The sequence below is a fragment of the Lindgomyces ingoldianus genome (genome assembly GCF_010093535.1).
Source record: "Lindgomyces ingoldianus strain ATCC 200398 unplaced genomic scaffold BDR25scaffold_8, whole genome shotgun sequence".
NCBI classification, from domain to species: Eukaryota; Fungi; Ascomycota; class Dothideomycetes; order Pleosporales; family Lindgomycetaceae; genus Lindgomyces; species Lindgomyces ingoldianus.
Genome location: NW_022985169.1, coordinates 694,348 through 721,603, shown reverse-complemented (window position 1 = coordinate 721,603; position 27,256 = coordinate 694,348). Strand labels below are relative to the sequence as shown.

The window sequence follows — 27,256 nt, the reverse complement described above, 5'->3', positions numbered from 1 at the left end:
AGTCTAAAGCCTTTTAATTAGCTTTAGCTAGCACATAGTAGGCTATCTTAGTAAGACAGTCTACTATTATAAGAATTATATTGTATACTAACCCTAAGTATTTATAAGGGGGCAGCTGCGTTATAAAATCTATTGTAACATCCTACTAGGGCCTATTAGGCAGTAGCAAAGGGTGAAGGAGCCTATATAGGCAGTGTTATAGAGCTACTAATTATCTGCACTTTAAGTAGTTATTACAGTACACCTTTACGTCCTTCTTAAGCCCTTTTTAATTATATTAACATATAATCTTTTTAAGCGTCTTTTTTACACTAAAGTGGCCTGCTAATAGGCTGTTATAGCACTTCTAGAACACTTCTGCCTTCTTTTAGTCTATTATTAGGGTCTTTCTTTTTATATTAGCTATAGCATGTTGTTTTAGCTTATTTTAAAGATAAGTGTCTTTATTAAGGTTCTTTTTATTCTTTATTTTACTTTTAGTGTTTAATAAGTTTATTTTGTTATAGTCTTCTCTAATACTTAATATAAAGTCCTTATTATTATCTTTCTCTAGTTTTTTGCCTATAGCTTTTTTAGGATCTAGCTGTTTTAGCCCTTATTTTTTTTTAAAGTAGTCCCTAGCTAAGCCTAAAGAATTTTAAGAACATATAATAGCTATAACTATTAATTTTTTATTATAATCTTATTAATTTAAGAGGTTACATATGTCTATTACATACACTGCATTTCTCTTTTAGAAAAGCTGTTGTAACTTCTTAATATAGTTAGGTCTTTTTAAGAGTCTATCTACTAGGTTTAGCTTTCTTAGACAGTGCGTAATAATAAAATTATATTCTATTATCCTTTTATAAGCTTAGACCTGCTAGTAGTTTAAAGTTTTAGTTTCTATAAACTAGTAAAAATTATTATAGTCTATAAAAAGTTTAAATAGTAGACCTTAAAAGTAATATTGCTAATATGCTAAACTTTTGTTAATAGTAAGCAACTTTTTATTATAAGTATTATAATTATACTTAGCTTTACTTATCTTTTTTAAGAAAAAGCTAATTAGCTTTTATTAAGCCCTTTTAGTCTTATCTAAGACTAATTAGCTTAAAATGCTATAAATTACACTCTCTAAGGTGTTAACCTCTACTTTAGTTTTCTTATTAGCATTAAAATAAGCTAATATAGAAACCTTAAAAAATAAGTTTTAAAGCTTTTAAAAAGCTGCTTTACTCTTAGAACTAATATTAAGCTTCTAACTTTCTTTCTGCCTTTACTCTTAACTACCCTTTACTGCGTCTAGGCCCTTCTAGGTTAGCTTAGTAAGGGGTAGAGTAATTAGGGAGAAGTTAGCAATAAACTGCCTATAGTAGTTTATAAACCCTATAAAAACATAAATATTCTAAACAGTCTTTAGCATTAGCTACTTCTAAATTATCTTAATTTTTAAAGAGTTAACTTTAACTCTTTCTAGGTAAACTATGTACTCTAGGTACTTAGTCTTCTGCGTGTAAAATTTGCACTTACTAAGTTTTAAAAAAAGCTTTACTTTACATAATCTTTACAGCACTTTTTTAACATAAACAACTTATTTCTCTTCTATGTTAAAATAGACTAGAATATTATTAAGATACATAATACATGTTATATTAACTAACCCTGCTAGGGCCTAGTTAATATAAGCCTAGAAAGCTATAGGAGCATTAGTAAGACTAAAAGGCATAACTTAGTACTTAAAATAACTATATTAAGTCTAGAATGCTATCTTTTACTTATCTCCCTTATAAATACATAACATATAGTACACATTATAGATATTTAGCTTTATATACTACTTTACCTTTCTAAGTCTCTTAAAAGATTCTAAGATAAGTAGTAGTAAGTAATAATTTTTTATTATAATTTAGTTTAGGCCTTTATAATTTACATAGAGCCTTAACCCTTTATTCTTCTTCTTTATAAATAAGATTAGAGCTTCTGCAGAAAACTTAGACTTCTAAATTTACCCTCTTTATAGATAATTATTAATATATTTATAAAAATGCTATAACTTGTACTCTAATAAGCTATATAGTAGTTAGTAAGAAAGCTTTATCCTTTCTTTTAGCTTAATAGCTAGATCCTGTAGGCTATATAGTAGTACTTCTAACATCTTATTAGACTTAACTATGTCTGTATATTCTTTGTACTCTAGTCTTAACTTAAGCTCTATAAGTCCTAAAGAATCTTTAGTGTTATTAGACAGCACACTGCAGACATAGACATCTATATTAGGACTCTACATAGTTTGCTTAAACTCTGCTGCATCTTTTAAAGCCACCTTAGCGTACTTTAGCACACTATAGTCCTTTACGCCTCTAAATAACATATGTCTTATATAAAAGTTTAGCTTTAGATTAAACTAATTAATCTAAAGTAAACCTAAATATATTAGGGGTCCTTTTAGGTCTATTACTATAAACAGCACTTTATAAGTCTAGACCCTTTCTTAGAAGTCTACAATCTTTACATTTACAACTATAAAACTATAGACAGTAAAGTCTAATCTATGTAACGAGGTCGGCACGGTCAACCACGTGGCCTTCTCTCGCTCATAGAGGTTTAGGCTAGGCTAGAGACAACCGCTAGTGCTAGTGCTTACCCTAGCATTGCCTATATATATATTATACTATGCGAGAATACTTAGCTTAAGTATTCTCGTGCGTACCTTTTGGTACAGTGGGGAAAGTCGTATAGTATCGGCTTGGCAGGCGGGGCGCCTACCTCATTACAATCTATTAGGTGCCTTTAAAAAGACACTTAGTAGAGGCTTAATCTTAAGATCCTGCTTTTTAGCTATTATAGTAGATAGAATGTTTAATTAAGCTCCTTTATTTACTATAGCCTAAAAGTCTTTTAATAACTTTATGCTTACTATTACTAATAATAAAGTTAACCTTTTTAGGTATAATAAGTTCTAAAGGTTTTTAAGCTCCTTTTTATTACTTACTAAGGTAATATAGGCTAAAAGAAAAAAGCTTAGTTCTTTTAGCCCTACTTTTTTCTTTTTTGCTTATTCTTATTAGACTTGTCTTTGTCTTTATCTTTTATAAGATAATCTAGAGAAATATAACCTAGCTACTTATAATTCTAGTAAGTAACTTTTATCTTATTAAATTTCTACCTTCTTCTAGCCTTTTTTTAGCTTAAAGGCTTTTTTTATTTTTTTTTAAGCTTCTTTAAGTCCTTATTAGCTAAAGGTAAAGTAAAATGCTTTTATGTTCCCTTCTTTTTTAACTTTAGCCCTTTTCTCTTTTGCAGGCAGTAGTAGGATATGTTGCTCTGCTCTTCTACCTAAGCTAGCGTCTCTTACTTACTTTATAGAATATACATTAGATTACGCTTAATCTTGTTAGATAGTGCGCTACTAAAGTTTACTATTATTCTATCTAGGCTCTTCTTATTAACTTTAGTCTATAATAGCCTAAGGTAGGCTAAAAGTTTAGTTAGAAACTAATTAAGTTATTATTTATAGTTCTTTATAGCATTATAAGCTACTTTTTTTTATTCTACTAAAGTACTTAATGTATTAAGCATTTTGTTTTTAAGATCTTGCTATATTAGTAACTATAATAAGTTAATAAGCTTTAAATAAGTGCAGTGTGTCTTTTATAGTAATTATAATATTTTATTAATGTATTATAAGCTAAAGGAGATCTTCTGTAATTCTTAAGTAAAGCTTAATAGACTTTTTTAGTAATAGTCCTTATTATCCCTACACTACTAGTTGTAGTCTGCCCTGTTCTTTTTTTTGTATTAGTGCGGCAGTTTAGAACGCAGTAGGTTTGCTTAGTCTTAAGTAAGTTTTAGTATAATAATATTTAATACCTTAGTTAGTAACTTATTAAGCGTGTCTATATTACTTACTTTAAATTAATAATAAATTTTTATTATCCTAGCTAGTTCTTGCGCTTCCTGCTGCTCTTACAGCTAGGCGCAGGCTTCTGTTAAAGCCTAATTTGCAGGGGTAGACTGTGCGTTGCTTAGTCCTGCACTAGCCCTTCTAACCCTTTCTAGGCCCTAAATGCCTTCTAGATAGCTTAATAAGCCTAATCTATAAGAAATTTTATTATCCTTTTTACTTATCTCTTACTTTATTTCTCCCTACATTAGTGTTAACCTTAGTTAAGTATTACTAGGAGTAGTAGTTTTAGCTAGCTCCTTAGGTAATTTTTAAGCGCTAGTTACATCTAATTCTTCTCTAGCGTTTTACTTTAACACTATTACATAGGAATGTTGCCCTTAAGCAGTATACTAGCTTGTAGAGCAATTTAAATGTAAAGATAAGATAGTAAGTAGCACAGATAGCACTAAAAGCAAGCTTTTAAAGAAAGATAGAAGTGTATTATAAGAGAGACAAATCACTGCTAAGCTTCGCTTGTCAGAATTCATGCTTATATACAAAGCACAGGTCATACGACCTCTAAACAGGTCAGGTGAGGCCATACTGGCCCGTTCTAGGACATCCGGCCTTACACCTAAATAAAAAGTTAATAGCCTTAAGTTACTTAAACACTTTATAATAAAAAAAAAAAGCTTTACTTTACACTTTACTAAGTTCTACTAACTTACATCTAATATAGGCTTAAATAAGATAGGTCTAATTATAGCCTTATATAACTCCCTCTTAACTAAACTGTAACGCGCTATAGTAGAAGAACCCCTTCTAAATAACCTTAACGCGTATGTAAACCTAATTGCTACCTACAATAATAACATAAAGTTCCTCTCTATATAAGCCCTAATACGCCCCTAAACTAGCGTAGTTATAAATAAAAACTTTAACATAATAAAAATTAATTTAAATTATGCTCTAGTTAGTTTTAAAAAGTGTAAAAATTATAAAAAAAAAAGTTAATGCTTTAAGTGCAGTAAGTATAGTTATATTTTTTAAAACTGCTTTATTCCTTTTTTTTAAGTCTATGTAAGTAGCGCTGCTAGCACTTATTAAAGATCCTTACTATTTTAATTTTGTTTTTATAAAGGCTTTAACTTATATTTAAGCTCTAATCCTTCTTACTACTCTTAACATAGCTGCAGCTATAGTAGTAAAAGCCTATAAAAAGGCTTGTTCTAGGGCTAAGTTACCCTCTAGGACTAATTTAACACTAGATCTCTACTAACTTATAGGCTAAGTCCCTTACTAATAACTAAAAGTACTAAGTTAATATTTTTATATGTTTATAATAAAGAACTATATTAGCCTTAATATAAGCTTTTATTAACTTAAAAGTAAACAGCATAGGTTACATTAATAAAAAACTAGTGTGTAAACTAAATCTTTAATTAACACTACTTACTTAAATAATTTACTTAACTAAATTTAATAAAAAATAACTTAAAAAAAGTTTTATCTTTTATACTATAACTATTATAATTACCTACTAACACTATAAAGAGTAGATTAAGCTCTATGTAATAAACATAGAACATTATAACCTAATCTTAGAATAACTATAGCTGTATTAGCATAAGGTTACCTTTAATTACTAAGAGTAAGTTTTAAACTTTAACTTTTTCTAATGCTAAGATGTATACTTATGCTTACACTTAAATAACACTTAAATAGCACTTAATATAAAAGGTCTCTAAACCTACTTTTTAATAACTTAAAAAAGAACTACCTAAGTAAAGCTAATAAGCTAGGCCTTTTACTAAAATAAGCTATATAAAATAATTTAATAACTACTTAAACTTAAAGAAAAAAAAAGCCTTTAAAAAACTTTTACTTACTTAATTTAAATATAAACTAGAACTTAAATAGCAGATAGACATCTACTACATAAAACCTGCCTTATTTATAACCCTAGCTTAATAACTAGATTATAAAATCTATATAGTTATAATTTCTAATATAGACTAAGCTTTAGCTTTTTAAAAATACACTAACTTAAAGATAATAGTCTTTTAAAACTACTATAACTTATTATATTTTTTTTCTAAGATAAGTCTAATAAGCTTTTAATATAACATTTATATAATTACTAGATAACTTTTAAGCCTAGTAAACAACCTAGTTATAGGCTACTATATAAGATGTTACTAAATAAATTAAAAGTGCTTTAAAAATACTTTAATAAGAACCTAAAAAAAAAGTTTATTTAAGCTAGCTTTTTACTAGTAGTGTTACTTATACTATTTATAAAGAAACCTAAAGGTAGGCTTTAATTCTGTGTTAACTACTAAAGACTAAACACTATTACTATTAAAAACTAATACTTAATTTTTTTTTTATAAAAAACTTTAAGCTAACTAAGTAAAGTAAAGTATTTTATAAAGTTAAATATTATTACTGCTTTTAATAAGCTAAGAATAGTAAAGAGTAATAAGTAGCTAACAGCATTTTAGACTTAATATAGACTATTTAAGTACTTAGTAATGCCCTTTAGCTTAGCTAACGCACCTAGTACTTTTTAATATTTTATAAATAACTTACTCTAACTCTACCTAGACATGTTCTGCACTATATATATTAATAATATTCTAATCTACAGTAATAGCCTTTTAGAGCATAAATAGCATGTACGCCTAGTGCTAAAGGCTATAGAAGAAGCAGGTCTGTAACTTAATGTAGATAAATGCAAGTTCTACTAATTAAAGGTTATGTATTTAGAATATGTAATCTTTATAGATAGCATTTAAATAGACCTTATTAAAGTTTAAACTGTGCTAGATTAGTAATACCTAAAAAATATAAAAGATGTTTAAGCTTTTATAAAATTTACTAACTTTTACTAATAATTTATTAACAACTTTTTATAGCTAGTAAGCTTTATAATTACACTTACTAAAAAAAAAGTTTAATTTAACTTTAACTTAAATTACTAATAGTCTTTTAACTAGCTAAAAAAAGCTTTTACTAAAGCTTTAATACTCTACTACTTTAACTTTAAACTACTAATACTTGTAGAAGCTAATGCCTTAGACTACATAGTAGCAGAAGTTCTCTTCTAGACTAAGCTAGATAGGACTATTAGGCTTATTACATACTTCTTAAAAAGAATAAGTCCTATAGAAGGTAATTATAAGATCTATAATAAAAAATTACTTGCTATAGTACACTACTTTAAATAATAGCAACCTAAACTAGAAAGTGCAGCGCATTTAATACAGGTTCTATTTAACTATAAGAACTTATAGTACTTTGTAACTATAAAATAACTTAGCTACTAATAAGCCTATTAGTTTAAATACTTATTTTATTTTAATTTTAAGATTACTTATTATCTTAGTTAAAATAAAGGGAAACTAGATGCTTTTATAAAGTAATTCTAAAACATCTTTACTTAAAAAAAAGTGTAAAAAGCTTAACACTAAACTTTACTTTAACTTAAGCTATTTTTAGACCTTAACTTAAATAAAATAGATTAGATAATTAATTAAATTATTACTAATAAGTATCTAAATAATAAATTTATTTAAAAAACTTTAGACTTACTTTAAAACAGCGCTAGTTAGTTAAAGAAGGTAACACTAGCTAACTATAAAAACTAAAATAGTAAGCTATATTACTATAACTAACTTATAATCTTTAATTTTAATAAACTAAGAATTAAACTACTCTAAATTATACATAACTTGCCTGTTAGAGGACACCTAGGCAGAGAAAAGACTCTTAACCTACTATAGAAAGAGTACTACTAGCCCTGCATGTTCTATACTGTACGCTAATACATATTATGTTGCTATACTTGCTGTAAAGTAAAGGCCTTTTAAAAAAGGTATAATAGCCTGCTTAAACTACTTCTAATTTTTAAATAAGCTTAAAAAGACATATTAATTAATTTTATTATAAACCTACTTTTATTTAAAAAGTATATAAATATTATAGTAGTTATTAATTACTTAACTAAGTATTAATACTTAATACTATATTTCTTTATAACTGCTCTTAATATAGCCTAGTTATTCTACTAATACATATAAGTTTACTATAGCCTGCCTAACATAATTATATTAGATAGAGGTACATAGTTTGTCTTAGCCTTTTAGAATAAACTTTATAAATAGCTCTAAATTATCTTTTATCTATCTATAGCTTTTTACCTAGAGACTAACAGCTAGACTAAAAATATAAACACTATAATAAAATAAGTTTTATAAGTGTATATAAACTACTAGTAAGATAACTAGGTAAAATAGTTAGCTATAGCATAGTTTAAAGCTAATAATATAACATTTAAATTAACATAAGTATCTTTGTTTTTAGTAAACTATAAATACTACTTTTAAATAGAATTTAAACTACTTATAAATACCCTCTAACTAACTTATTAATTTATATAAGTAATAAACATAAATAGACTTATTAATAAAATTTAAAATATATTTAAATATGTTTATAAAAAGCTTACATAGGCTTAAGCTCTTTAATAAAAGTACATAAACTAATTCTAAACTTCTGCCCCTGCGTATGCAGCTAGTAAGAAGGTCTAGCTAGACACTAGAAATATCTAAATAAACTAATAATTAAAGAAACTTAATTAGAAGAACTTTAGCCCCTTTACAGTAGCTTATATAGTTTTATTATACACTTACTAATTAATCCTACCTAACAGCATAAAGATACACCCTATGTTCTACATATTATTGCTGCGCTAAGTAGCTTTTAAATTTAACTATCTACTTAGATAGCTAAACCTGCTACCTAAACCTATTATTATAAATAATAAACTAAAATATGTTATAAAAGACATTAAATAAATTTAGTTTAATAAAAAGAAACATATTTATAAATACTTTATAAAATAGACTAGATATAATAAACTGTTATAAGAACTTATAAAAGCTCTATAAGAAAACTTTATAGTAACTTAATTTTATGCCTAATACCTATCTAAACTAAACTTGTACCCTAATAAAGACAACTTAATGCTAGAACTACTAATGTAAAGGATTCCCTTCTTAATAAAAGGGGGGGGTACTGTTACAGTATCCTCCCTAGATCCTAGACATAACTATATTAGACGTGTACTAGAGTATTATTAGTGCATATCTAATATAAACATAACACAACATAGACATAAACTTAAGCATAAACTACTTTAACACTAACTAAACTTAAAATAGGCTTAATTTATACCTAAAGTGCTTAGACTTTTAAGCTAAGTATTTAATTACTAATTTTTTTTTAAACTTTCCTGTTTCTTACACAATGTCTTGTACCTACTATAATACCTCACATAGTAATTAAACTAGACCTCTGTGAAGCTCTATAACCTTACTCGTGCACAATCGTGACAGGCGCACTAAAGTCTTTTAGATAGAAGGAGCTTTAAGAAAATTATAGCTTCTAATTAGTTTAAAAAACACTTAGTAGACTGTAAGAAAACAGCTTTACTTTAAGGAGTATAGTGTGGCGCTAATCAAAGCCTTGACCGTCTGAGCTCGCTGAGATAACATCAATCCTCTGTGCGGTGCTGCACATCTCTGTACTTTTCATTCTAAGGTGCTGTCGAGAAACATCCATGGATGACATCACGAATGAGGAAACTCAACATCAATCTACTGTCAGCCCCTAGTCACAAGTAACTCTACCCAAACCAGAAAGCCGTGTTGGTCTTTCATCAGTCGCCGGAACGTGAGGGTCACTGGGTGGAGCCCCTGGATTTGAATGGAATGGAACTTGGTATCGCAAACTCCCTGTATGTACGCAGAATCTTGGCTACTTCAATGAGACCATGGACGAGTTCGAGACTGCTCTCGAAATGGATGGGTCGATGCGAGTAGCACGAAGTAGACTTGCCTATCTCTATAAACAGGACTAATATTATAAACCAACCATCTATCATGAGTTGATGAATGGCGAGGTTCTAGTCTAGGTGGATCAATCCGCTTCGAGCAACAACATTGTGATCCGCAGGGAGCTCTACTCGTCATACGAAAGCATTGCATTGAAGTTGAAGGATATTGAACAAGCCGTAATGTATTGGCAGAGAGCATTTGAGACTCGAGGACTTGCTACCTTGGCCTCCTTGAGGGATCCCCAAAGCAAAGCAGATGGGCAGAAATCGTCGACCTGCTAAAGGCATTGGAAATCCAAAGAACGATAGGCGGTTTGAATAATCCGAGAGCGTTTTGTGCAGAACACACGCCCAGGAGAAAACCCTGCCCCTCCCCCTAGCTTCGTCTACATCGTCGCTTCTGCAGCGAAAGAAACGGACACCATATCGTGGCGCAGAGCTACCATACAAGGCTGCTATATCATTCGCCAAGATTTATCTGCCTACCCTAGAGCTGAAGCTATGTCTCAGATTGTTACAGGTGAGGTTTAGGTGAGCATTTGGAAGCACAGCCACTAGTATAAGAGATTGCGCTCCTACTAGTACTAGGCTAGGCATGCAAAAATTCCTAACTTGGAACTATGCGAGAAGCTTCCCGCCTAGGATTCTGCCGGAATTTGTGTTCGGAAACCGACTGTGTGTCGCCCTCAATCTCCTGAGGCGGATGCGATTATCTAAGAACTGCTGGAGTTCTCTAGGACGGGTGTTACACCTGCCAATATTGCATGGGAACTGTATAGTGGGGAGTCAGCCTCCCTTTCCCTGACGCTTCTTCAGCAGTTAAAAAGCAATAGAGAAGAAGCCGTCGACACTTTCAACTATATGTCGCTGAAAGTTGCCTATTGATTACGTGGGAAGTGTTATCCAAGGGAACGACCGGCTCAAGGTAGTTTACGAAATCTTCCCTACCATAGGTCTGGACGAAGATACGATCTCATTCTAGACTGTCAGGCTTACCAAAGAGCGGTCTTGTATCCACTGCTTCAACACTATTGTGGTTGGGGAGGGATCGAACGTATGCCGATATTGCTACGAAGCTTTACAGCGACTGCCATCATCTATTGCTGCAGTCTGGATTTTGCCTCCCTTTGCATTGCCTAAATTATGTTGATCTGTAATCCGAAGGTATTAACACTGATGAGATTTACTTCTGACGCAAGTATGTCGCTGTTGAATAAAGTATCAAGATCACCAAGGCCAAATAGAGCCTACTTAGGGTAGAGGATTTTGTACGTAAACACCCTCCCCAATAGTATCAACAAAGTCACAGCTAAGTATAGTATATTCGTGAAGCAAGGCGGCCTCTGCCTTCCCTTGACATCTCTTCAACACTTCCCCTCGACGTTCAAGCCTCGCGCCAGTCACACAATCTTCGCCCCAGCCCATTCGTGGCCTCCTTCATCATAAAATTCGATGCTTCCAACATTCTCGGGCGGCATCAGTCAAATCATGTTATACCCTGATCAATCGATAAAATGAGAAGGTTATTCCAATGCTGGTATCGGGAACACATGATGAGAATTTTTTGACTCCTGTTACTGGAAGGAGGTTACAGGTGGTAGCGTAGGAGTAACCTTTTTAATAAGCACGAGTCAAGGCATGGCCCAGAAGGTCTATGGGACTTGCATACCTGCACTGGAGGTGCGCAAAATTCAGACCTTGTGCTCAAGCAATGCTGAAAGCCGACCACGGGCGTAAATCCGATATGTAAAGCGGCATCACTCCTTTTGCACATCTCCCCGCAGTTATCCAGCTACTTCGAAAACATCTAGGAATGGGTCACCAACCACGCTGTTAACACCAAAATCAATCCTGAGGCTGGCATCGACACTGAAAACCAAATGTCGAGCGTCCGCTCAGCGCGAGTCATTCTTGTCGAATCCCTGGGCTCAACGTGGATGTATGTAACAACCGCGAAGCATAGCTCGTTGTACCAGTACACAGGTTCGAAAGGCAAAGAACCTCTACATCACCCATCTGCAAACCGAGGCGTCGTACTACGAACCCGGTACTCCTGCTTCAGCGCTCTTCGAGCCTGGCCACTTTCCCGACAACCTCGGCCCCGAAAATGCGCCAGATAATTCGATTCTGAGTCAGTTGGGTCACTGAGGATCGTTGTCTTGGAAGATGTTGTGATATATGGCACGGCAACGTACGCGTTTTTAAAACAATGAATGCTCAGGGAGGCGCTGAAAACTGCAGGTGTGTGTGTGGAGAGAGTGTTTCGTAGTGACAATTAGAAGAGGGTCGGGGCTTTCAATGTCTATACAATTGGCTTGAGGCAAATTATTACCCTGAAGTGAATCAAATGTCACCGGATATGGCTTGATTAATGCTAACGTGGATGAACGGAACATGGAGCTGACGTTAATGGACAAAGGCACGATAGGAGTTACGGCTTAGAGGCTGGTGCGTTCTTGCCTTTTGAGAATAGAGGGAATTTAGTATAATAATGGTATTCGTTTAATGGTAATGATTTCATATGAATAGCGTAGATTGTACAAAAATCAAGATGGCGTCTATAAGCAGTACAATTCTCACGAGCAAAAGGTTGACCTTTTGCTCCGGCTTCACAGCGTCCCTACAGCTGATGGATAAATAGAAATGTTATCTCCCTTCGCGATCGAGTGTCAATGTAGCAATCCAAGCTTTGACCTTCAAACCCTCAAAAATGAAATTAATCCGGGCCGTGCACCTTTAAACACCTTGGTTCCCCAGTCCCAATGACTCCTAGATTGTTAGAGAGAAGCTAACAGAAACAGTCCAAGGCTTCTTCCAGCCCAATATCCCTTTCTCGGCATCATCTATCATCCTCCATCTCTCGGCTGTGGCGATTTCGACCGCGCCACCGAACTGGTGCAAGTCGCTCTTGCCCTCGACCTCGGCATCGAAGCTGTGTTGAGCAGTGCAGGTCCGCCGGTTGACCCCTTCGGCGAAAATGGATACGGTCGCCATGGTTCTTCGTGCAATGTCTCTTTTATCCATCGGCTGGTGGGGGCAAGGCTTGAATACCGGGATGTAGACGCGAGTGGTGGAACGTCGGCGAGTAGAGACGCGGTGTCACGTGATGAGATGCTCCCGAGATCAGGATGCGGCTCGAGGATGATGTCTTTTTCCCTCATGTTGTGATTTGATAGATGAGAAGGTTGATTTGCAACAAATATTTTGGTGGCCCATTCTCCGGTATGGGAAAGTAGGAGGGTGTCGGCGTACTTATTCCTCGTTGCTGTCATGTTTGCGGTAACCGGATGGGAAATGCGGTGACCTGGCTGGGAAGTGTCGTAACGAAGTGGCAGAAAGTATGGAGCACAGCGCAGTTGGATGTTGGAAGCGAATTAAAGGACCAACGGGCCGTCAAATACTTATACCGCACGCAAGCCCTGTCAGTCCCGAATGTTCTGTTCGTCCACTGCGCAAATGGAATTTCCAAACTCCTAATTTTCGCGCGATTAACCAAACACGCAACGGCGTACAAGCCGGTACTTGCATGTCGAGTTTTGCCATCGCAGATAATTTCAATTACCGTTCTGGGGCTTTGAAATTCGCCTTGGGCCGTGAGCGACCGCGAACTCAGGTGAACGATTTGGGCGACTAGGCCCTAAGGCAACAAGATGGTATTTCCAATTTCCGTATTAGGGCAATTAGGGAGGTTTTGTTTAGGCTGCGTCGGTGTCGGAGGCCGTGGTGGCTGAGGAAGGGTAATGTGGGGGTGCAATTCTTGCCATTGGGCTCTTATGGCTTGGAGATGGTTGGGGGTGCCCACAAGTGCGTGTGAGTGATGTTGTGGGTGCTGGACCATACACCGAGGCGGTTTTTGCGCGATTGCGCTATCCGGAGGTGAACCTAAACCTCGGCGTTAGTGCAAGGTGTCAAAAATGCTGGTTTGTTCTCGACTCAACGCTGAGTTCTGTGGGAGCCGTTTCACATTTTGAATTTCGCAACACGTGTTAAATCAGCCCTGATCTTGAATCTAGTGAGACGCTGGAATGTTCTTCCCCCGGCTGGATCTGGGCTAGACCATTTTCGGATTGGCCGACATTAGTCAGTATCAGCACGGTCCTTCCACCTGAAGGCCTAAGGATGTTTCGCCAGCTCTCACCCGAATGAAGTCTTTCACAATCATAATTAGATACAGAATCTCGGGGAAATGATGGCCTGCTGTAAAACGACTAGTGCGGACGATGCTTCGCTAGCCATTACCTACAACTCTTTCCAGAAATTACTCCCTCTCCAATACGCTCGCTGGGCAGCCTGAATCCTTGTCAATTTCCAACCTTCTAACTTTCCTTGTAGGTTGTTTAACTCTACCTTAGGAACGAGACAATACTACATCTTTGAATCTAGACCAGATCGCAGTCGCTCATCTTCTCAAATGAGAAACGTCGAGAGGTTATTAATCTCTATTTGAAATGATAAAGGAAACAGTAGCCTTTTAGCCAACTCATATTCTTTCGCGCTGGATCCCGCTTGGGTTTACTATTTTGTGAGGTGTGCGCCTTCCTTTCTAACTCACTTGATTCAACCTCGCGAGATTCATCGTTCTCCCCATACCAACAAGACTGGTTTGGACGGTCACTCTTAGCAATTTGCAGAGATAGGACGGAACAGCACCAAACCAGTCAAGCAAGAAGCGAGGGGTACCTAAGCCTCGATACTAGCTTTATATGGAAACGCGGAGACGAGCCCAATTTCTTTATTTCAGTCTCGACAGCATACGAACTCATCCCGTATGCTGTTGGGCTGAACCCGCCTTTACTTACTGTTTTAAGCGATTCCTATGTCTGATACCTGTTTGTTTAAACAAAGATTTTTCAGTAGGTGGGGTGCTTGGGACAAAATTCGCCATGTCTGAGAAGTTTTGCTTCCTTATCTAGGCGCCTCTTGTATGGGTGGTGTTAGAGGAAATCTTCAACTGCGTGTCAATTGATGGTAATCCGGAATTCAGCAGTGGATTTGAAGCGAGCGCTAAAATGTTCCTGATAGGAAGGGGTCGTTCCGGTCCCACAGCGAGATATGAAACATCGTGTCGCGTACGAGAAGTAGCGAAGTGGCGGAAACCGTTTCAAAGCCTTCGGACCGTAGTCATACCGGCCGATCTCAAAAATTTGACTTCCGATTGGAGTGAAAGCATTTCAAAATATCCTTGATGAATATCAGGGCCCTTCCAGATGCTTTTTGAGCCCCAAGGCACTAGAAAGGTATATGTTTGCGAAGTCTGCATGATTTCTTTAGAACCTCTATTACCGTTCCAACCTTTTCACTTCCTTTCATCATTGTAACGCTCTTACATTAGTGGTTTCATTTTATTTTCTAGAGGCCCTTCAGTATTTTAGACAGTTGGAGTATTGCTAGGATAATAAAGCAGCTGTCATGTCAACATAAGGAGTCCGGGTAAATAAAAATCGAAGTGATTAGAGCTTTCAGGCCGCCAAGGACTGTTATTGGTACTGTATAACACATCTTTACCCTCCTTCGCAACCGGAGGGTGCTCAAAATCACTGGTCCAAAAGTCTTCTTGCTTACCTGCACGTTTAAGCTGCCTGTCGGCGCCACGAGCTCCGGCATGAAAGTAAACGACATTCACGCAAGTACCCGTTTCCGGGCCCACAAAAAGCTTAAACACGATAAGAGTCGCTCTAAAAGGCTTAGGAGGTGAGGCTCTTCGCAATCTGGAAAATATCATTCGTTGGATCCCATGCGCTAGTGCTCACAGAGTGTGGGTCCGACAGCCCGGGTCACGGGTTTTGCAAATCACACCAGATGTTTGGATTTGACATGTCTTGGGTACATATGTATTTTTACTTGTGTCCGTCGGCTCTTCATTTTTCTCGTCGTAGTTGAGTGTTTCTTCTATTTGTACATATTGGTGCAGGCACGATATTTCCATATTCTCTTATATTCTCTACCATAATTTTAATTGTAATTCGAGGCTGTGCCCGTACCTTCCCTTCTAAAATGAACGCCTCCGCAACAATCAGGGCCTCTTACGTCCGGGCGTCCATAATGAACACTCGCCCAGTTCAGCTCAGCTCTATGCCACGAATCCAAGAACTTGAATCCCGTCCCGCACACAACCATAAACTCGCCAATTTCCAGCCCGTAAACCATCTCCAACACCGTGAAGAATGTGAAAGAGAAAGGCAAGAAGCAGAAGCACCGCCACCGTATTTCCCAGATGATGGACAATCTTATCCGTCGAATTCCTTCATGGACTTCGACGACGAAGAAGCCTCATCAGATTTCGGAATCCGTCTTCGTAAAATGTACACCATCTTCCCTTACCGTGATCCCATCTACCTTGTCGCCGTGGCCTTCGCCCTCGGAAGTGTCGACCTCGTCATCAACGCCTTTTTCGACCTCCTCCCGCGCACAATACCAGAAACTTCTTTTGAAACAGAGGAGACAATCGCGGTCCCAACCACCGTCCTAATCGGCTCAACACTCTTCCTCATTGCTGGAATCCTCGATTCCTTCGGTGCACTGAATGCAGATCGCGGTACATTGCAAACTTCCAAAGACGTTGAATCCACACACACTCGCACAGAGTATAAGCCAGCATTACTAGGAAGTAAGGAGTGGGCGTGGATACCAAGTCGAGGGAAGTTCACAGATCTGCTGTTTGGGAATCTAGCGTTCCAAGCTGGGCTTATTGTCCTGTTCGGTGGTATCATCTTCATGGTCGCTGGCATCACTGACTTCCCTGGCGTCATTCCCGAAGACTCGACTTTCTTTGGGCTCGTTGTGTTTGGGCCGCAGGTCGTGCATGGGTTTATGTTTCTTGTTGCGAATGGCATGTTAGCGATTTACGAGCAGGAGAGATGGTGGAAGCCGAAAGTTCTGGATGCAGATTGGCAAGGTGCATTTTTGAATGCAGTGGGCGGATTTGGGTTTCTGATGGCTGGGTTCTTCCTTTTTCGGAGGGAGGATCTAGCCGCAGCGGTTGCAGCTATGGGTGGGAGTTGGGCTTTTTTAGTGGGTAGTTTGGTGAGGTGGTATGCGGTCATGGAGTTTTGTTAGATGCCCTAGGTGTCGGAGACGAGTTTTGTCGCTTCAATAATACTGTGCGTTGCCACTTAGGTAGAACATAACAAAGTTCTAAATTACCAGAGAAATTAGTACCTCTAATTCTAGCAAGACTGTTTATGGGTTAAACCTACCGGGCCTAATACTGTGGTATATGATACCATGCTATAAATAATGGGTGTGTAGTACACTAGAAATAAGTGTGGATGCAAAGAAACATGGAAACAAGGTGTGCAGTTGATAAAGATCACAAGGAAGAAAAGTGACGACAAAAAAATTAAGCTTCCGTGCATTCACATCACCACATACTGGCCAGCTATTCAAGCTGGTCCATTCCACTCACACCTCACGTTCTCAACCTAATGGCACGTCCGCTTTAGTGGGTCTTCCTTCGTCCAATTCGAAGACTTGAGCAGCGGGTTCTGGAGTTCACACATGATTGAGATCTGAAGCTCGCTGCCTTTGAGGGTGTTAACTTGCTGAAGGGTTTGCTTCATCGACTGTTGTGGGGTTGCCGCGATGTTCGCCAGTCTTGAAGTCTCTGGCTGGGTTTTCAAGATCCAAGTGGCGCCAAAATTCCTCCTGGCGGTTCTGTCTTTATTATAATTGGGCGACACGATCTGAATAGAGCAGTGCTGTGGAGTCCATTGCGTATTCGGGAGGAATTGGCAGTGAGATAAGACGTAGTAAGCAGAGTTCGCACATGGCTCGTAGCGTTAGATAAGAGTAGAGACTGCACAAGGATACCGACTACCTGGGAGACACGTTGCGGTAAGCTGCCAACCGGCCCTATTTGTTGGTAACTGCGGGGATACCATGCCTATTTCCGAAAAGCCTTAGGTCGTATTCGAACCAAATGGAAGTCTTCCCTTAAGGGCGAGCCAGAATGGAAAGGCACCCTTCAGTCTGGGCGGAACTGAAACCATTGTTTGAAAGTGGATAAGCACATTCGAGGCTGTTAGCAAAAGCTTGTTGGCACACTTCATCCTCTCTGCTCAATGATAGTTAGATCGAATGAGATGTCGAAACGTCGAAAGTGCACAACTCGAGAGACTTGCTGTTTGAGTCGCTGAAATAGTTATATGGTTAATGTGACTAGAACAATGGGAACCGTCATTGTAGTGACTGGAGACTAAGAAGGGCATTAGTATAGATTCCAGTTGCGTTGGGAAAGATGTCGCGCCCTCTGGCCTAGTTCATCGCTTAGACAGCAACTACTGATTGTAATTTTGGTTTGCTACAAGCATCGGCTGGCAGCTGGGGGGGGATCGACGGACTACCGATTTCCTAGTACTTGGCGATCAACCACGACTGCAAGCGAGAAGTAGAAGATAGAAAAGAGGCCAAAGACGAAAGATCGGACGCACGAGCAAATGCGGCACTCGTAACTACTACTAAAATGATCGACAAGAGAGTATGCTATAGGGCCATCGGAGGAGCAAACTACAGGGGAGTGTAGGGGTTTACGAGGCCCTTCCATGAGTGGGTGACTAGCTCGAACCAGATCTACAATCTGCGCACGAATTTTATCGGTCTGGTGGCTCACGCTAGTCGCCCGCTCATGGGAGGGGCCTGCACGGATCAAGAAAGCCACACGCGATAGGGAAGGAAACCCTGGGGTCAACATGGTGGCAAAGTTCATGACTACATGCCTTTCTCGATGCAAGCAAAGGTTTACAAATGGGAAGATGCTTCTTATTCCGGGTTGCCTGGTCTCGCCCGTCCTGTTGAAGGGGAAGGATGGGGTTCTGGCTTGAATGTGGAAAGTATATAATGTCAATGGATGGGCCTTGAGCCTCGCTTGTAATCGCGCAACGTCTCTTTGGATAGCCCTAGTGTAGAATTAGACACCAAAGGCCACTGGAATTGCCGGCACAACTCTTCTTGTACTAACCTTGCGCAATGATGGAAACGTAAACGAAGCCGAAGGAATTTCTGCGACTTTCCGAAATGCTAGACTAGATTCTGCTTTCATTGGGTGCCACGGAGCTGACTCAGCAATGGTTGGAGGAAAAGAAGGTTAATTAACGTGTAGACAGAGACATGAAGAATCAAAGGAGAATATCCTTGCTCAGCAACACAGCAATACAGCGCTTTAGCAGCAGCCACACTGTCCATCCATATGTCCTGCAACCACTGCAAAAGATTAATCACGCTGTTTCAGGATCGCGCGCAGAAGCATGTCTTGTGGAAGGACAGAGCCTCGGTTGGGCACTAACACAGGTTGGGTTCTGGATTGTCCAGGCATGTTTTGTGAATTTTGGATGTTCGGCGCTGAAAGCTCGAAGCCTCAGAATCCTACGCTAGACTGCTTCGAGGGTATGGAAATGCTTGGCCCGCCCTCAACATCAGCTGAAGGGTGACGACAACATGCTGTGTAGCATAGCCCTCCGCCCTCTGTTGCCTTGAACCACCTCTATCCGCCCAACTGCTGTTGAAACGCTTGCCCTTGGAGTCGCCACCACCAGTATGAATTGGGGAATTGGAAGTCTGCCTTACTTGCGACGTGTGAGGCCGATACCAGCCTTGCTCGCCCTCCGCAATGCACCCCGTCCACGGCCCACTGCCCCATAAGAGAACCTCTCCCTGACGTTGCCCGCCATGAACACCCCCATCATCGCACTAGAACCATGACTCAGCGCCCGCAACCTCTGAGATTTGTCGGCCCACCAGTCCCCCGCGCAAGACCCATTCCACCATCAAAATGGGACGAACACAAGGAAGAGCTGCGCTCCTTGTACGAGGAGAGGACACTAGAGGACTTGATGGAATTCATGAAACGCACGCATAGCTTTGAGCCATCGTATGTCGCCAGAATGAGGAAGGACTGAGAACACTTCGCTAATTCGCTCAGGCACCGCCAATACATTTACAAATTCGAGAAATGGGGTTTTAAGAAGTACAACACCGGCGGTCGAGAGACACTTCAACGACCTCCTATCCCCCCTCGCTTACAGCACCAGTTGAGCGTGTCGGCACCGGAGCGAAGCCTGCCCAACTACCCTCTTGTGTCCTCATCTACACCCAAGCGACCAAAGAGCATGGGAAGCTTACAAAGTCGCGGCAGTCAGAGCTCAATGGACAGGCCCACAGTCCCACCGAAGAAACGCCAGAAACTAGCCGAATACATAGCATCGAGAGATCCTTTCGCCGACCCGGAACCGGACCTCCCTGCTGCACCGGCCCATGACCAGGACCAGTACCGAGCTACTCCATCTGCCTGCGGAGCCCCTCAGATGCCTTACACAGGTACCGCCGGTACTTCACAGTCCACGTCCCCTACGTACCTAGGCAGCTCTCCACGTAGCGCTCTATCTAGTGGCCTTGGTGCAAAGACAAGTACAGTGTCCAATACCCCTGGTCTGATTGAAGACGACAGCGACTGGATTACTATCAACGAGCAAAGCGACAATGATCCGCTGCTTTCTAAGTCTCTCGATAATCTCGAGAACCTGGACTTTGGGAAGACTCCAAGCCTTCCACTATCAGTCAGGCTATGGTCGCCCAACAGACGGCGCTTCGACAGTAGCCGTCCTATCCATACCTTCTCGCAAGAAGAACTTACCGACATGAAACTGGCTGCGCATTTCCTTCAGTCTCTTGGCTTCGATAGCGATGCTTTTGAGCTGTTCACCATCTTGCTGAAGCGATTGAAGGAGCCCAACACCGAACCCTCATGGATGAGATCCTCGGCACTGATTAGCTGTGTCCGCTCTTCCTTCTTGTCCTCCCAAGTCGAAATTGCGCGCAATGAGCTGTTCAAGACGCTTGATGAACCACGAGACACCTTTACCGACGTGGAGCACTTCATTTATCGCATGCTCCTTGCCGAAACTTACACGCGCTCCGATGATAAGGACAGTGAGAACTTTATCAGTGAGATCGCAATTGGGTGTGAGCTTGCTAGCGATAAGATGTTTGATCACCTGCCGGCCGAGCATCGCTCGTTCGACCTTCTCACTTATCACTACCTAAACAAATGTCTTGAGTATCTCAACACCTTTGTACAAGACGACTGGGATCAAGGCAGCATATTCACCGATAAAGAGCACCTTCAGATTCGAATCTTGGAACGAATTCCGGGCCCATTTGAACTTCGCCAAAGCTCTATGAAAAACCCTCTCCTTCGGTCGTGCCTCACATGGTGCGCCAAGGAGCTGTCGTCTATTACTAAGCTGCCAGACTCATGGAAGGCCGTGCAGTCTGACGACGACAACTACGTCTACTGGACTGATCATATTGGATTGTACTGTGGACTCTGGGAGCGATGGCAAGCTCAAAGACGTGACTGTTTTGGTTCCGCCCTAGCACCCTGGATGCTTGACACTGAGAGACTGATGGGCATTACACCTGCAGAGCTACTATCGATTACATGCGGTCTAATTATGAGTGCTGCTCCCCCTAGAACACTCCAGTCGGATCTGAACCTCATCATACGGGCACGAAGTGGCGCCGCTACCGTTTCTCGTCTGTCAGACAAAGACCTGGGCTGCCAGTTTTTAGATACCTACTCCTTGTTGGGGACATTGTTCGGCTCTGCTCCACAGCGGCAATACCACGACTGGGTCTCATTCTTCGCCATGTTAGTCAACTCGACTCGAGAACGGGAGACATTCGGGGACAAGGCGCGCGGTTTCGTGAGAGACTTTATCGAAGGCGACCTCAACATAATCCTGCCGGGTGTTCCACGAGATGAGGAACCCGGGCCGTCTCGGCAAGATAGCGACAGGATCTCACCGCGGCTATCTGAAAATGCGAGGAGGAGCATGGAAAACCTAGCAGCTACTCTTTTACCGACACTTGCGTCATCAATCCACTCCTCTGAGCTTTCTGCAATGCGATCGCTCCGAGATCAGATCCAGCAGGCCACACGGCGCTCGATAGATCGTGCTCCATCGTGGGGTGTCGGTAGGCTTGCTTCTCAAAGCCATGCCACCATTCCCACTGTTAGCGAGTTGTCACAAGCCATGGCAAGCACGCTCAGCCTGTCTTCTGCCCAGCAAGCAGCCAATGCCGCCTTGGATGCGATCGCATCTGCATCCAGTGATATTTTCGGCATGTTCTCCGACGTTGAAGTAGATGGCGATCCTTTTAGTGAGAGGTATGGCGAAGTAGTAGAAGGTTGAGTGACTGGCATCTTATTCTTTTCATTTTGGGTAACGATGGGAAACTGCCCATGTATGTCTCTTCCGGGTATATATAAGTTTCCTTGTTCACTTGTAATGATTGTAGGACTATGTAAGCCTGGATACTTACTTTTCATGATATCGAACTGTCCTCTAGATGTAGCGTTCAATCAAGACTAAAATAAATATGATAGAAGAGAATTTCACAGCCGGTCAATAAAGCTGGATCCCCCAAACGGGTCTCGAGGGAGGGGCAGACAGCAGGTCCTGGTGCCACCCGCTACGGGCCCTATGCCTTACACAGGAAATCGCGATAGACGCGCGTGGTTATCACCTTCGTGAAGAATAACATCATCGCTATCGCAATCACAGCCAGTCCTAATCTTAATCTTTCTAAGTAGCTTTTCGCTCTTCACTCTCTTAACTTTTGCTCACCGCTGCTGCTGTCGATTGCCATCATCCATCACTTTCTTTCGCTTGAGTTCGAGGCAAGTTCCCGTCCAACAGTCAGTCACCGCCTGAGCCAACGCCATTTGTAGTCGTGGGGTCCTCGATATGCACCCTCACCTCTCTTTCACCCTTTCCCCCATCCGAAACACATGAGTCCATCACCACCCCCAAGTTGTTCGCCATCTCTCAGTCCCTCGACGCCTCGCAGCACCAGCCATCTGCATAAGGCATCACCGTGGGTGGGTCATCTTCACTAGCGGACAACCTACGCGCTGTGCTTCCAGAGACTGATTCTATTCACCATCTTCAGCACTCAACCATCTCGCTCGTGTTCTGAACACACCCCCATCACCTCAACCACCAACATGTGCATCGGCTGGAAAAAAATGTACCTCTGCGCCTGCGTCTCCCCGCCGCACATCGACCGCTGCCGTCAAGCCTACGTCACTGGACACCTCTGCCAGGACATCGTCCAAGAAGAATATCCTCGCAAATCATACTTTAAATGCTATGATTGCATCAAGTTTGAGGTGTGGAACGACCGCGAGGAGGCGTCCCGAGCTGCAAATCAGGCTGAAGAGGAGAAACGAATGGCGGAGGAGAAAAAGCAACAGGAGAAGAAAAAGGCGGAGGAGAAGGCTCGACAGGAGCGCATTCGACGTGAAGCTGAGGAGAGGGCTAAGCGGGAGAGGGATGAGGAAGATAGGGTTAAGGAGATGAAGAAAATTCAGGAGGAGAAGGATAGACAGGCGGGCGGGAAGTGGGAAGCTGCTGGGGGGAACAAGAAGGGGAAGGGGAGGAAAGGCGGTGGCCGAGTCTTGAGTCCCGTCGGTGCGGGTGCTGGCCACGGAGACTTGGGTCGCAGTGGTGGAGCAGTTATGAGTCCTACTGGCTCTGGACCTGGTCTTGGTGGTCGTAGAGATGGTCCAGTGCCAAATCAGACTGTCTTTAAGGCTTTTCCCGGTGGGCCTGGTTGCCCGGTACCCGGAAAAAGCGGTATCCCGGGAGTTCTCCCCGTCGGTGCTGCCGGTATTGCCGTTCCTAGCAGTCCTGCCAAAGTTGTCGGCAATGCTACGGCTGATCCGCCTGGGGTGGACCGGGGCGGTCGAGCTGGTCAATGGGGTCCTAGTGGGGTAAATGGCGTTCGGCGTAAGCCATGAGGTTTCCTGGGTCTCTGACATTGTCACGGCATTTGGATTAAACAGGGTCATTGCTTCAGCAAGGCGAAAGATCGTAGTTCCGGAGGTAGCGACAGCAAGAGCCCCAAGTAGGGCTGGTATCCACGGCGTTGGTTGGCTACACAAATCTTGCACCTAGGGTCCATTTCGTAGGTAGATTTCTCTCTAAGCCCCCCCCCAATCTTCCGATCCACTTTCCGCCTCAATCCAGATTGATGAGTCCAAGCATATTCACAATACTGCATCCAGATCCTTCCCCTCCCTTCCATCGATTTGATCGTTTATAAGGCCTAAGATGCAGCTGTCTCTCCTGACACAGCTTCAACCCAACTCCCCCCATCTCAGCATCCCTCTCTCTGCCCACCACTCCAAACACATCCTTCTTCCCTCCCTTCCGCTCCCTCTTTCCCCCCTTCGCCTTCCATCCCCCTCCCCTTAATCTTCTCAGACTCTTCTTCCTTCACTCTGCCATCTGCATCTCCGCCCATATCCTCATCCCCCACATCCGTCCACTTATGCAGCCCGGTTGCGATCCCAGAGCTAAGTCCATTGGGATCTTACAGTCCATGCAGAAGTCGTCAAGTTTGCCTTCGATATAGGTTTTTACTATTAGAATGTAGATTTACCGCATTGGTAAGAGCAAAGGGTCTGAGTGCAGATTATGTATGTTAATATGCACAGACCGCAAATTTATGAGGTGGTGGAGGTTTGGTGAGAATTGTGTGGGGTTTTGGGTTTGGATTTGTGATTTGGCTATAACAAGGAAGCGTGTTTGCAGTGTCACACGATAGTCGGATGCGTCGTCACCATGGTCGTATGCATCTCGCGATGGTCTATGTTGCCTAAGCAATCAATGCAGCTCAGTTTCTCTCATCTCTGTACCCCCGTAAGCTTCACAAAGCAACAGGCGTTTTGATCCTAGTACTAAGGGCGATCTAGTTTTGAGAAGTTCCGTTAGACTAGTATCAAAGTAATAGGTAGTTGGCATTCTTAATTTTCATGCTCGTATTAGCTATATCCGTCTGCTAGAACGTAGGTATGAATTTTAGATCTTGGGGTAGTTACTTTTCTATTAGCTATTATTTACTTAGATATTTAGGAAAGCGTTTCCTTTATTCCTAACTACTACTGTTCTTCCAACTCTAGTGTAATTTCTATTACCATGTAATCTGATAAGGTACACTAGCCTAATTCTTTTCAAGTATAGCCATTACCCTTACATATTAACTGTTGTTAACATTAGTTGAGATAAATCTACCTTCTAAGCATGCTAACGGTACCATCTGCAAGCCATACAAGCCCTATTAGCCACCAGCATCTACACGGACTATCGACCGTTCCTTTTAACAAGTACATCCGTACAGCCTATGAATTTGCCGCCCAGTCGCCAACATTCAGCGTTTGAAACACATGATTATCACGCCTAAAACCGAAAAAAGAGCTGAAGGCACTCCTATCCCTATGCCTACCTTGGCCTCAGTACTTAAACCTCCATGTCCAGGTGCAGAATTAGGCGGCAGAGCAACGTCAGCAGTAGCCGGAATTGGGAAGGTCGACAGCGCATATGAACGTAGAGATTGTACGGCGACAGCGGAAACATCGCTACACAGTGCCCCGAGAGTATTCTACATGTAGATGTCAATCAAGCAGTCCAACAGACAACATAAGTCTCTACTCACAGTGTTTGCGGGTTCTGTCTGGTCGCAAAGGGTAACGAAAGTTATGAGATTGGCTAACTTCGTCTCTGTAAGGGCTCTCTCTGATATTTTCCAGGACAAAAAAGATGCAACGCCGAATACTAGAGCAGCAACGAACCCGACGATTTGAAGAATAAGAATGAATACATCGTGGGCGCTAGGCTTGGATTTAACCATTGGGACGAGCGCCGATGTGGTTTGTGAGGAGTCACGAAGATCGAAGATAGAGAATTTTGTATTTCGGCGAGAGTGGACTTCACCTTGAACAAATACAGCTATATAATATAATTTGTGGCAGTGCAGAAGTAGCCTCATGGTCATTTCGCATGCCCGCTCGCCTGAGGTGTGGTGGCAGAAGGGGCATAAGGGGCTGTGTCGCTGCGTGGGGGCTGAGTCACCATGTGGAGGCTGAGTCACCATGTGGAGGCTAAGTCACGACGTGGAGGCTGAAGTATTGGGTCGCGGGAAACCTTTTCATATGTGCGGAAAAGTGAAAACCAGTTTGCATTCAATATAAGAGGCGAATATAGAGGCATCTGAAGCGTGAAACGACGTGTGCCTCGCGGGATTATTTTCACGCAAAACGTGGACGCAGAAGCTTAAGAATCAACTAATGCCGCGCACATCAAGGAGAGAGTGAGTCGTCTATAGAACGGGTGAGTATGCCCAATATGTGATATTCGGATAAACACATCAGGGTTGCCTTCCAGAGCTCCGGCAATATACGAGAGTGATGAGAGAGCCCCCAGAAGCTGATATGCTGCCTCATAATGGAACGACTAGAGTCATCCATCCCCTTCTTTAACATAGCTAGGATTGCCTTAATAATGGAAATCTAGACACCGGAGCCGCCTCGCAGAAGGGAGTTGCTAGGTATAAGCATCATAGTCTGAGTAAGGCATGCTCACGAAGCCGTTCCGCCACTAGACTTGCATTGGTAATGTTCGCTGTGCCCCTATCCGACGGGGCCAAAATACCAACGTTGGGATGTTGCTCTAGTGCAACCTTCAGCGTCTCGAATTTCGATGTACTTGTATCTGCACCTCCTACAATGCCAGTGCTGACACGGTAGACTGTTCGACCAAGCCTCAGGTGCCTCTCAAGCCTATCAACGCTTTCCTACGTGCTTTCGATAGTTCTTATATAATTCGTCAAAGCCGTAGGAGCTCCATACCTTTATCACTTGTAACCTAGAAGCTCCCCAATCAACTCAAGGTCTAACCCTTTTCTCTCATTTGTATATATATCTCATAGTCTGCAGTCTTATTACCCATCAAAACATTACTTCACCCATAGCTCATTTCCCTACCAAGCTTACATCACTTGTTAACAAAATCCGGGTTCTCATTAACGCCTGCTCACATGGACACTGCAATTATATCAGACAGTGCCAGAGAATGCCCGTCCACTTCAATCATTTCGTGCAAGTACAGACTCTCTCGTATGAATCCCACTCAGAAGCTGCCAAATCGATATACTAAGAACCTTAGTTAAGGATTGAAAATCAAGAGGCCGTCATTTGAGGGCAGGAGATATTAGAAACTGAAATTTTCCGGAATGCACGCTTAGAACCAAATGAAGTAGGGTCTTGATAGCCTTCTAATTATCCGCCGAGGAGGATGGTAGTACGCCACACGCTTGCAGTCTCATCCTAGCCACAACATGAAAGGAATTTAGTAATGATCCCCTAGTCACATGTGTTGCAAGTGGAGACATTACTAGTTCGTGAACAATATATGCATTTAAAAATGCGGAATTTGTCGGAAAAAGATATTGCGGCACAGCATATAGTGCACGAAATTCGAAGGCGCCGGGTTTAAGCGACACTCCAGCGTTTCCAATGAGGCGTAGTACTGTACGAGTGGGCAATTTTGAGACCTGTATGGGTGAGATATTTGGTACATTCGTACGGCCGTAAGGAAAAGTGGTAGGTGTATGCATAGCAAGCTCGCCTAGGCTGTACGGGTAGTATAATC

The 27,256-nt window shown here is 41.2% G+C and overlaps 7 protein-coding genes across 7 annotated transcripts; 4 read left to right on the top strand and 3 right to left on the bottom strand.

Annotated features, from left to right (window-relative positions):
- Window positions 1-11,405: 11,405 nt before the first annotated feature.
- Window positions 11,406-11,915, top strand: BDR25DRAFT_311920 (uncharacterized protein; the record flags this gene model as incomplete). Its single annotated transcript, XM_033691271.1, has 3 exons — window positions 11,406-11,447; window positions 11,579-11,706; window positions 11,744-11,915. The coding sequence occupies 3 exons, from the start codon at window positions 11,406-11,408 to the stop codon at window positions 11,913-11,915; spliced, it is 342 nt and encodes a 113-aa protein (XP_033550562.1).
- A 1,120-nt stretch (window positions 11,916-13,035) lies between these two features.
- BDR25DRAFT_352223 (uncharacterized protein) lies at window positions 13,036-14,652 on the bottom strand (the record flags this gene model as incomplete). Its single annotated transcript, XM_033694993.1, has 11 exons — window positions 13,036-13,375; window positions 13,415-13,633; window positions 13,701-13,706; window positions 13,732-13,818; window positions 13,862-13,975; window positions 14,011-14,064; window positions 14,137-14,173; window positions 14,248-14,365; window positions 14,413-14,447; window positions 14,479-14,538; window positions 14,595-14,652. The coding sequence occupies 11 exons, from the start codon at window positions 14,650-14,652 to the stop codon at window positions 13,036-13,038; spliced, it is 1,128 nt and encodes a 375-aa protein (XP_033550561.1).
- Window positions 14,653-14,725: 73 nt separating this feature from the next.
- BDR25DRAFT_352222 (uncharacterized protein) lies at window positions 14,726-15,693 on the bottom strand (the record flags this gene model as incomplete). The annotated part of the gene is made up of 5 exons (XM_033694992.1): window positions 14,726-14,875; window positions 14,917-15,021; window positions 15,060-15,087; window positions 15,185-15,512; window positions 15,546-15,693. The coding sequence occupies 5 exons, from the start codon at window positions 15,691-15,693 to the stop codon at window positions 14,726-14,728; spliced, it is 759 nt and encodes a 252-aa protein (XP_033550560.1).
- A 68-nt stretch (window positions 15,694-15,761) lies between these two features.
- On the top strand, window positions 15,762-16,883 carry BDR25DRAFT_392195 (uncharacterized protein; the record flags this gene model as incomplete). Its single annotated transcript, XM_033698191.1, has 2 exons — window positions 15,762-16,813; window positions 16,847-16,883. 2 exons carry the CDS (start codon window positions 15,762-15,764, stop codon window positions 16,881-16,883), a joined length of 1,089 nt encoding a protein of 362 aa, XP_033550559.1.
- An 85-nt stretch (window positions 16,884-16,968) lies between these two features.
- Window positions 16,969-19,432, bottom strand: BDR25DRAFT_352220 (uncharacterized protein; the record flags this gene model as incomplete). Its single annotated transcript, XM_033694991.1, has 17 exons — window positions 16,969-16,994; window positions 17,048-17,154; window positions 17,199-17,411; window positions 17,447-17,536; window positions 17,577-17,649; window positions 17,683-17,823; window positions 17,859-17,882; window positions 17,941-18,020; window positions 18,048-18,086; window positions 18,110-18,248; window positions 18,297-18,473; window positions 18,508-18,661; window positions 18,691-18,822; window positions 18,873-18,939; window positions 18,984-19,103; window positions 19,132-19,327; window positions 19,351-19,432. 17 exons carry the CDS (start codon window positions 19,430-19,432, stop codon window positions 16,969-16,971), a joined length of 1,860 nt encoding a protein of 619 aa, XP_033550558.1.
- BDR25DRAFT_301869 (uncharacterized protein) lies at window positions 19,225-22,003 on the top strand. The gene is made up of 2 exons (XM_033689670.1): window positions 19,225-19,632; window positions 19,684-22,003. The coding sequence occupies exons 1-2, from the start codon at window positions 19,460-19,462 to the stop codon at window positions 21,953-21,955; spliced, it is 2,445 nt and encodes an 814-aa protein (XP_033550557.1). The 5' UTR covers window positions 19,225-19,459; the 3' UTR covers window positions 21,956-22,003.
- Window positions 22,004-22,770: 767 nt separating this feature from the next.
- Window positions 22,771-23,565, top strand: BDR25DRAFT_386575 (uncharacterized protein; the record flags this gene model as incomplete). Its single annotated transcript, XM_033698013.1, has 1 exon — window positions 22,771-23,565. The coding sequence occupies one exon, from the start codon at window positions 22,771-22,773 to the stop codon at window positions 23,563-23,565; it is 795 nt and encodes a 264-aa protein (XP_033550556.1).
- Between the last annotated feature and the right edge of the window lie 3,691 nt (window positions 23,566-27,256).

Bases quoted from the DNA above. Each gene is read 5' to 3' on its own strand.
- BDR25DRAFT_301869 (XM_033689670.1), top strand. From the start codon at position 19,460: ATGACTCAGCGCCCGCAACCTCTGAGATTTGTCGGCCCACCAGTCCCC. The intron at 19,633-19,683 runs GTATGTCGCCAG...TAATTCGCTCAG, and splicing joins ACGCATAGCTTTGAGCCATC to GCACCGCCAATACATTTACA.